Source organism: Stegostoma tigrinum, chromosome X, assembly GCF_030684315.1.
Source record: "Stegostoma tigrinum isolate sSteTig4 chromosome X, sSteTig4.hap1, whole genome shotgun sequence".
NCBI classification, from domain to species: domain Eukaryota; kingdom Metazoa; phylum Chordata; class Chondrichthyes; order Orectolobiformes; family Stegostomatidae; genus Stegostoma; species Stegostoma tigrinum.
This window is the reverse complement of record NC_081404.1, coordinates 5120490-5130859: the sequence shown is the minus strand read 5'-3', so window position 1 is coordinate 5130859 and position 10370 is coordinate 5120490. Positions and strand designations below refer to the sequence as shown.

The window sequence follows — 10370 nt, the reverse complement described above, 5'->3', positions numbered from 1 at the left end:
ACGTCTTTCTTCTGTTGTTCTCTACTTTGCCACTGATCTGGCTGTCAAGGATGTTTTCTTTGCAAAATCTTCTGTGAGGAGTATTGGCTAGAAGTGACGTTGAGCACTTGTAGATGAATCGTGCTTCATTAGACAGCTGAGCAATTTCCTGGGAGAGCTCAATGCTTATTTCTCAGATGGCGGTTCGCTCTCTCACTGATTTTCAAAAACCCTCTCCTTTTCATCTTGGATGGCATATCAGTTTGCAAGCAATAGTTTTGGCTCAATGTTGTAAAAACCGTCAGATTCATATTCAGTTAGCTTGCAATCGCTAAGTGCTTGATTCAAATTATTTGGCTCTGCACAGATATTATTTTTTCCTGTCTCAATCTCGAAGTGTGAAAAAACACCACTTCTGAAAGGAACAAAACACTCAAAATACCAGTGAAACATTCCAATCATTTGATGGACAATGTTTTCTAATCATATATCATCAGACATAAGAATATATACTGCCTACAATAATTCGTGGAAATATTACGATTATTCATGTACTGAAAGATACTTTCAAGTAAACTGTAGATATTATACAGGAAGAAGTTTTTTATTTCAAATTCTCTGGTGAGATGCAGGCATGGCTGGCTGGTTCATCATGTCTTGCCCATCTCTATTGGCCCTTGTGTAGGTGATGGTGAGCTGCCTTCTGAACCACGTCAGCTCATGTGCTGCAAGTTTGACCCACAATGCTGTCAGGTAGGGGTATTCATAAACTGGCACTGGTTTGTGTGGCCAGATTGCTAAAAGAGCCATCTCTGAGATAGCAGGAACTGCAGATGCTGGAGAATCTGAGATAACAATGTGTCGAGCTGCTTGAACACAGCAGGCCAAGCAGCATCAGAGGATCAGGAAGGCTGATGTTTCGTGCCAAGGCCCTTCTTCAGAAAAGAAAGGTCTAGGCCCAAAACGTCAGCCTTCCTGCTCCTCTGATGCTGCTTCGCCTGCTGTGTTCATCCAGCTCTACACCTTGTTGTTCCTGTTCTGTGCTATCTGCTAGCAAGTGAATCTTTGATTGACTCCAATGCCGGAACCTGCTGCAAATTTTCATCTTTACTTGATGAGCTTTACAATAGCACCTTTGCAAATACGTTCCAGAAAGCAAAGTGCAGCGTATCGTGGAGATCACCTTTGTCTGCTGCACAGGTTTCCTCCTTAATGAACTCAGCTAAATATGATCTCTCATTCGCAGAAACATGCAGACTGTACCTCATTACCTTGCACTTATTGAGAAAGCTCAACCAAGTTGTTGAGACACGATTTTCGAAGCACAAAGCCATGTTGACTGTCCCTGATCAGTCTTTGCCTTTCCAAACACATTTAGATCCCATCTCTCAGAGTCGCCTCCAATAACTTATCCGCCACGTTGACATTCTCACTGATCTTTAGTTCCTTAGCTTTACCTTACCACCTTTCTCAAAGAAAGGCACCGCATTCGCCAACCCTGCCAGTACTTGGACACCCCAGTCAACACCGCTGTAATGCTGTTTGCCAAAGCTATCTCATGTCCCTTTTTGGCCCTCATGATTTCCCTCTTGACTACACCAGTGCCAGCTTACCAAATGTTTACAATTCACAGAAATGAGTCACAGGGACTTATGGAAGCCATGGTGTCAAATTTGTGAACAAACACAAAGATAGTACAGTAACTAATTTGGAAAGAGTACAGAGGAGTTTACAAAACTATGTAGACTTCTACCTGTGTGGACAAGAAGGTGGCAACAGGAATGTAATAAAGGATTACGTTAAGTTGTCCATTTTGGCAGAAAAAATAACAATAAAGTTTATTACATCGTGGGAGCTTTCACAGCTCTGAGATGCAGAGAAATCTTGGAGTTATTGTGCATGAATCAAAGCAATTGTTTGCTGACACAGAGGTAAAAAGAAACTTGAAAAGCAAATAAAATAATGCAATTAATCATGTAAATAATTGAGGTAAAAAGGAGTAAATGCTTCTATAATACAGGGAAATGGAGTGTGCAGTACTGCACACATTGAGGATGAATGTCAGTGAACTAGAGAAATACCTAGAAGACATAGCATATGTAAGAAAGAAAGCATATCTAAGGACAGTCTTGGCTTCCCTGTGCTGGCATTTAGAAGAGAAAGAAGTGACTTAATTGAAAGATGTAAGATCTTGAAGGATTTTAACAGGCTTGGCAGGGAGAAAATATTTTCTCTCATGGGTGAATACGGAATTGAAGGTCACTGTTTGAAAACCAGTGTGGCCCATGTAGAACAGAGATCGCACAAATGAAGTTCTCTCATGGGATCATGTGTCCTTAAACTTCACTTCCTGAAAAGGTGTGGAAGAACAGTCCTTGAATATTTTCAGATGGGAACTTATTTTTCATTAAACAAGAAAATGAGCAGGAATGTACATTTGATGCTTCCATCAGATCAACCATGGTGCATTTAATTTTGGAGTAATTCCATCGAGGTTGAGTTGCCTACTTCTGTTCCAAATGATTGTCCTTTTGGCTTGCAAAAGTGAAAGGACTTGGTCTGCACTTTGACCCTGCTGGGTCCTCGCGGATCTTGACAGCTTTGATGACGCAGTCCCAGCCTGTTTTAGGACTAGGGTTAGTATATTTCAAACAGAAATGAGGAGAAGTTACTTCTCTCAAAGGAGGATGAATCTGTGGAAATAGCTCCTCCAGGTTGCTGGGGAATGAAGTCAGTTTAAGGAGGAGACAGAAGGACTGGTGATTAGGAATGGATTGAAAGATTTTGCGCGCGGACAGGAAAGTGGAGTTGCGGCAAGATATGATCAACCATGATTGCATTAAACGGCAGAGCAAGCTCGAGAGGCTTAATGGTTTACCCTGCAAAACATTACAATCCTCTCATGGAAGGTAGACTGGCTTTGGGGACAGTTTAGAGAAGGTCCCCTTGGCTGATCCCGGGATTGGGAGAACTGTATGATGTGGAGAGGTCAGATGAGGAGATGCTGGGCCTGTACTCAATGGTGTTAAGTAAAATAGGAAGCGATCTGATTGAAACATATTCAGTTCTCACTTTTTTTCTTTATTAATGAGATGAAATATTGACATAACTGGATATTTCAGCACACACTTTACCTGGTCTCTGAACTTCGATTGAGTGACCCCATAAATAAAAGTGTTTGTGCAGCAACTTAAATCTCGCATCATCCATCCGACTTGCTTAAAGATATATTCCGATTCATTGTAATCCCTCTGGGGATCGATTCCTAAAATGGTATAATATAAGAATTCTATGACATGCACAGACCACAGGAGGATGAAACTGCCGGATATGGTGAAGAGTAAAATCATAGATTTCCTTCGGCTCTCCATCTCTGGGTCACTGCTACTCTCTCCTTTGCTCTGACCCCGCAGTCTCTTCCGGATCTGACTGGCCAGTAAAATGTGCCTGACCGTCAGAGCATTGAGCAACAGAATTAAAGCGAATGGGAGCAAAGGGGTTAAAACTGTAACAAACCAATCAAATCCCACCCATCCAGGATCGTTATAATAGCTGGCTTTTGCAGCACAGAACCATGGCACATTGTCGATTATCACCATGCTTTCGTACGTAAAGTACCAGGGGACATTTTTGAAGCAGAGCAGGGTCGATGTTACTACTAGAACCACAGCTGCATTTCTCGCAGTGCAGTATTTTGATTTCAGTTTCTGGCAACAAATTGCCACAAATCGATCAGAGGAAAATGTGACAGTGAACCAGACAGAGCAATCTGTTGCTGCAGACACCAGGGCAGAATTAATACTACACAAAGGGGTGATGTCCAGGAATGATCCTGGGAAATAATAATAACTGATTCGCCACAAGATGACAGAAGTGATAATGACCAGAAGATCTGCAGTTGCCATGGCCACCAGGTATTGAGTAGTACATGCAGAGAGACCACACTTTCCACGAGACAGGATTATAATTCCTAGTAGGTTAACTGTAACAAATGGAAAAGGATTAAGAGGCTAAGAATTAATGGTCAGTCATTGTTAGTGCTTGGTTCAAACTGAATGGATAGAACATTACAATCTGAAACTTGTCTGTTGGCTTGTGGTGAGTTGAAAATAATGTAAAACAAATTGCAATCTTGACCCAATCCACTTGCACTCCTGGGTTGACAGGGTTAAGCAAGGAGATTGAATATTCATTTGCTGCCAGAGGCAGGGGAGCCATTTATCCCCCATGCCCCATCTTTAGATGTTGAACGAAGTATCAGCACTCTTCCAAATAATTTGAGACGCCCAGGTTCACCTCCCTATTCAATGATCAATCGGAGGTAGGGAGAAGCCCAGAAGAAACTGGGGATTCCAGATTTGCAGAGGGCTGCAATGTAGGACTAACGTGAGCAGAAATGTTTTTCTCAGGTACAGTCGCATAGTGATGGAGTCATACAGCACAGAAACAGACCCTTAGGTCAAACTCGCCCATGCTGGCCAGCATTCCGAAACTGAATGAGTTCTATTTGCCTGGATGTGGTCCATTTCCCTCTCAACCTTTCCCATCCATGTACCCATCTCAATGCCTTTTAAGTGTTCTCATTATACCAGCCTCTATCACTTCCTCTGGCAGCTCATTCCAAACATGTATCATCCTCTGGTGAACAAGTTGACTCTCAGGTTTCTTTAAAATCTCACTTGTGCCACCTTAAACCTGTGCCCTCTAGTTTTGGACTGCATAATCCTGGGGTCAAAAAATAGTCATTTCCTATTCATCTTATCTGTGCCCTTTGTTATTTTATAAACCTCTCTCAGGCTACACTCAGACTTTGATGCTACAGGGAAAAACAAAGTCCGAGCCTTTTCGACTGCTAGTTACGACTTAGAGACACAAGTTTGATAACATCCATGGAAATCTTTTCATGTACCCTTTCCAGTTTAATAACATCCTTCCCATCGCAGGGCGACGAGAATTGTGTGCACTACTCCAAATGTGGCTTTCTCAATGTTTTTTTTCAGCAACAACTCATGTGCTCAATGCACTGACCAATGAAGGGAAGTATGCCAATTCACCCTTTCTTAATCACCCTGTCGATCTTTGATGCCACTTGCAAGGAGCTTATGTACCTTCGCCCTTTTATCCCTTATTTTGAGGTCACTGCCCAGGGCACCAGCATTAGCTGGATGATTCCAGTCCTGTTTTGACTTACAAAAATGGAGCACCTCGCATTTGCCTCAATTAAACTACGTATGGCAACCCTCTGCCCACTGGCCCAGTTAATCAAGGTCCCTTTCTGCTCTTGGATCACCCTTTTCACTTTCTACTCTCCCACCAATGTCTATGAATCTTGAGAATTATCTAATCCAGCCATTTGAGGACACTGAGTCTTCCAGCACATTTCAGGCAGACTCTTTCTTTATTATCAATGGTGTGAAAGCTAACATGGCCTCTCAGCATGAAAGGTATTGAATAAATTAATCAGCAAGACTGTACTAACTGGCATGGCAGACTTGAATGAATAGCCGATTCCTCTTCCCATGTGCTGATGTTCCTCAAGCAAGCTGTAAATCATGGCACTTGGCCAATCTGATTTCTTTTCCATTAGAAACTTACTTCCTTATTGTTTTCTTTTGCTATCTGATTCCAGAAAGAAAAGAAATCCTATTTCATAATTTTGTGACATTCATTTCTTTAAATCTTCCATTGTAATATTCAAGGCAGCTGTTTAATGAACTGTTCAAAGAGCATCATTGTATTTTGAAACTGTGTGGAAGGAGAGCAGTGTCACCCATCTGCTCATCAATAATGTTCAGAACTTCATTAGAAGACTAAACAGCAGACAGTATTATGCTTATGCTTAAAGCAGGAGATAGAAGAGTTCTGAAGAACCATCGATAAGCCAACTAAACAAGATAATAATCGAATGAAGACGGCATTTGATAGGTTGGGCATGGATGACAAATTTCCCTGTGCAGAAATGGCAGTTGTCACAGGGTAGAGATTTAAGGTAACGAGTAGAATGGTTAGAGGGCATGATGGAAAAACATTTTCATCCAGAAGGTGGTTCTGCCGCTCTCTCCCATGGGATTTCCATTTGAACCTTTCCTTGCAAAATCTCTCTTTTGGTTGGAGACCCTGCAGCCCTCAGAACTCAATATCGACTTTCATTTTATTTGAACCAGTTCACCTCCTTTCATGGTCTTTACCCCAGCCCCCACGTCTCAAGCTTTGTGATCACATGGACTACTTTCAGCACTGCTAACTCATTTTCACCTCATCATTAACCTCATTGCCAGGTTTCCTCCTTCCTTGTCTTTCTGTCAACCATCCGTTTGTCTGATTAACTGCTGTTCTTACTTTCTGGGCTCTGGCTCCACCTATCTCCTCACTCCTTCCCATCAGTTCCCTTTCAGGATCATACATACCACCTTTATCTTGCTACTGTCAGTTCTGAAGTAGGTTCACTGGACACAAAACATGAAGTTTGTTGATGTCTGTACAGATACTTCCAGAGCTGTCTACTTTCATGTCAGTTTTCCAGCATCTGCAGCTGATTTTTTCATTCATCTAGATGGTGTTGGGTATCTGAATGCCGCTGCCACGTTTGGTCACTGAGGTGGAAAAAACTGAAGCAGTTACAAGGGTTATGGTAATTTCCCGGCAGAGTGGTAACCTGCAAGGTTACGTTGGAAGCAGCGAGAATGTGGTATTAAAATGGGGTGTCAGTTGAATGGCCACTGACTGAATTGTCCCTTGATTCTGGTTCTATGGAACCATAATTGACATGCGAAAAATGTTACTCCTCGGATCCTTTTTAAATCTTTCCCCTCTCACCTTAAACCAGTGCCTTCTCATTCCATACCCTCAGAGGAAAGCCTTGGCTCATTACCTGATCCATACTTCTCAGGATTTTGTCAGCCCCTCAGCCTCCAGGATTCCAGAAATAAAGTGAGCAGCCTATTCAGCCTCTCCATAAAACTCAAAACCTTCAGCTCCAGCAGCGTCATTGAAAATCTTTTCTGCACTCTCTCAACTACAGCAACATGTTGAATGGCAGGAACTCGAACAGTACTGATGTGCAGATGATCTTGGGTTTCAAATTTGTAGCTGAAAATGGTCAGACAAGTGCATAGGGTGGTAAAAACGGCATGTGGCATGCTTGCCTTTACTGGTTGAGGCATTGAGTAGAAGAGTCAGGATGTTATGTTGCAACATCGTAAGACCGTGGCTAGGCTTCTCATAAAGTGTTGCATTCAATTCTGGTCGCCACATTACACCAAGGATCTGGAAAGGATGCAGAAGGCCTTTGTCAAAATGCTGCTTTGATGTGAGGTATGAGTGATACAGAGAGCGGTCTCTTCTTCTCCCAGAGCAAGAATTGAAAAGAAATTTTAAACAAAAAAAAACTTACCTACATGGACAAAAATAAACGAAGATGATCAACACTGTCGCTGTGAATTGAGACGGGAATTTATGACAAAAATAAGAATGATTTGTTACAGTAAATAATGTGAGACGACTGTGTATGCCATTGGATGGATATACCTGTATTAGAAGCGCACTTCCACGTGTTGTAAAAGCTAGGATGAGCGAGTTGTCCTGTCATGAACATTTCTTCAGAAGGTTAATTTTGCATCTGCAGAAGTCTAGAAATCTAAGATTTGAATAGATTTCAACACAGAAGAGTTTATAGAGTCGCGACAGGTTGACTACCAAGAGAACATTCCATATGGGAGGATAGTATCGAAGGAGAGGTAAATATTTCAAAATAATTGGTGGCTCAGTTTAAGGAGGGAAGAGGCGACATTTTATTAAAATTAAAGGTGGCCATCAGTCTTTGATAGTCTTGTCCTGAAATGCCTGTGGAGGGAGAATCTTTGAATATTGTTTAAAGTAGAGGGGGATGAATTCTTGGTCAGCACAGAAATGAAGGATTTTCAGGGGTTGGTGGATTTAAGGTTCAAATCAGTTCAGCCATGACGGTAGTCAATGGAGGGGCAGATTTGAAGGGAGTAAGCCTTCTCTTGAATCGAATTGGTAAGTTCATCTGTAAGCTCGTACAAACTTGTACACTGCACATGGTAAGAACAGTAATCACAACAGAGCTTAATATATCATTTTTAACAGACCAGAACGCTTACAAAATACTTGGACAAAATGAATATCTGATTGAGTGCGAGCATTTGTTTCAGGTTATGATTTGAGCAGGGTGTCAAATCCAAGCAAAGTTTCATTTCTCTTTCAGTTCTCAAAGCCTGGGGCCATTCATTCAATGGCGAAGAACATTTAATGATCATCCAAGAACCTTAGTAGTGCAAGCCCCTGGTGTTTCTGCTTTCAATACATTCATCATATTACACTTGAAAAAATCTGAAACATTGAGAAATCAAATCTAGCAGCTCAGCTCAAAATTAAACCTGGCTAATACCAATAATATTCAGTCATGAACCACAGTGTCTCAGGATTATGTTCCAATATGAGTGGTCAGCAATCCAGAAACTGGAATGCCTTTTAAGTCATTTCTTTGTCGAGTAAGAAGACGTACTTATAGAAAGGATAAAACAAAGAATGGTATATGGTAATGATCTGAAACAGAAACAGAAATTGCTGGAGTATCTCAGCTGGTCTGGTTACATTTGTGAAGTGAGAAACAGAGTTCACTTTCTGAACCCAATGACCCTTCTTCAGAAAGGACAACAGTTGGAAAACGTGCAGTGCCGAAGACAGGGGATGTGGGAGGGGGTTCAAATGAGTCAGCGGGTAGGTGGACGCAGAGCCCACAGAGAGAAAGAGAGAGAGAGAGAATGGAAGAAAGTTAGACAGGCAAAGGGTGGATGATCATAAGCCACATCAATCACTTCCATGCTGAAGGACAAGGGCAGCAAATACACGAGCAAACCATTCCCTTCAAATTCCCCCGCACGCCACTCACCAATCTGACATGGAAACAGATTGCTGTTCCTTCAATGTCACTGGGTCAAAATCCTGGAATAAAATCCCTGAGGGCATTGTTAGTCTTCCTTCAGCACATGGGCTGCAGATGACTCAAGAAAGCAGCTCACCACCATCTTCTCAAGGCCGGCTGTGGACGGGTAATAAATGCCAGACCAGCCAGTGATTGCCAGGTCCGATGAAGGAATAAAGCCACGGGAGTCGGAATGTTGATCTTGGGGCATAATGAGGCCGTAAAAATAGGTTGGCTATTATAAAAACAGACCATGTCATGACACAGCCTGGGTAGGGTGGGTAAAGGACATGGAAAAAGGCGCTCAGGGTTTAATATTATTGTCTAAATATTCAAGGCTTCAGGGTTCTGAGGCAGAAAATGTGATTCTGTTCTTCCAGCTATCACTGATCTTGACCGGAGGACTGCAGCATACCCGAGGCATTGATGTTGGCCAGGGAACACAGTGGTGTCTTGGAATGGCAGGCAAACAGAAACTCAGTGTCATTCATACAGCAACAACATTCGTGTTCATTAAGAAGTGGATGTGAATGTTGTAACAGTGCTCATTGTGACTGAAAAGCTAGTGATGACATGATAACTGTTCCTTTTGGAATAGTTCAATAGAAAACCAAGAAATTTCGACTTATAACCAATGGATGATCTCAATATTAAAGCAATTCTTAATATATTGTGCTGATAAAATACAATGGTAACTCAAAGTTACCATTGTATTTTATACAATCGACTTGATTGTCAGCATCGATCCACCTTCGTTCATTTGAGCGAGTGATATGCTTCCAATACAATTCCGCACAAACAGAAATTTCATTAATTTATCATGATGTGAATCAAATCTCTGGCTCCTATGCATAACTTTCTCAGATACACACAGAGGATTGTTCACAGCTGGGGATAGTAGAATCAAACTGGATAGTAATTTTGTGACTTTCCGTCAATGTAATTGTGTCATTTTCATCTCTATTTTGGTGAGCATCAGGCCCTTATCTAACATTCTCAGTTGAAAAGTGAAAGCAGAGAGCATCGCACAAGCAATTTACACAAACACAGTGCCTTGAGTGACTCACCAGGAACACCAATAACAGCAAGAACCAGATAATAAAATTTCTGAATGTGCTCAATCGGCCGATGCATTTCCACGTTTGCTGACCAGTCCCTTTGTGCTGCAATCGCTGAGTTGATACTCTGAGTCCGACTTGGAGGTAACACAGTCTGACAGCTTTTATTGTCTGTCCTGTGGGTCACCCGAGGAACTGTGGGACTTAAACGTCAACCAGATTTTCTTTAGCTCCCACTTGAACAGATTACACCAGGGAGTTAACTCCCTGTTGAAATGTAATGTATTCAACACCAAGGCCCAATTGCGCAAGCCAGATCACAGTAAATATGTAAGAAAAAAAGTAGAGGCAGCATTTTGTCATGTGTAGTGCTCTCCACGTGCAAG

General features: G+C 41.9%; 1 protein-coding gene across 1 annotated transcript; it reads right to left on the bottom strand.

Annotated features, from left to right (window-relative positions):
• Window positions 1–3035: 3035 nt before the first annotated feature.
• Window positions 3036–10104, bottom strand: LOC132207539 (probable G-protein coupled receptor 139). The gene is made up of 2 exons (XM_059643463.1): window positions 9994–10104; window positions 3036–3961 (listed from the first exon to the last, which is right to left on the bottom strand). Exons 1-2 carry the CDS (start codon window positions 10058–10060, stop codon window positions 3048–3050), a joined length of 981 nt encoding a protein of 326 aa, XP_059499446.1. The 5' UTR covers window positions 10061–10104; the 3' UTR covers window positions 3036–3047.
• Between the last annotated feature and the right edge of the window lie 266 nt (window positions 10105–10370).

Excerpts from the sequence above, each read along its gene's own strand:
- LOC132207539 (XM_059643463.1), bottom strand. The coding sequence starts at position 10,060 with ATGCATCGGCCGATTGAGCACATTCAGAAATTTTATTATCTGGTTCTT. Across the intron at positions 3,962-9,993 it reads TGCTGTTATTGGTGTTCCTG|TTAACCTACTAGGAATTATA; the intron begins GTGAGTCACTCA and ends CATTTGTTACAG.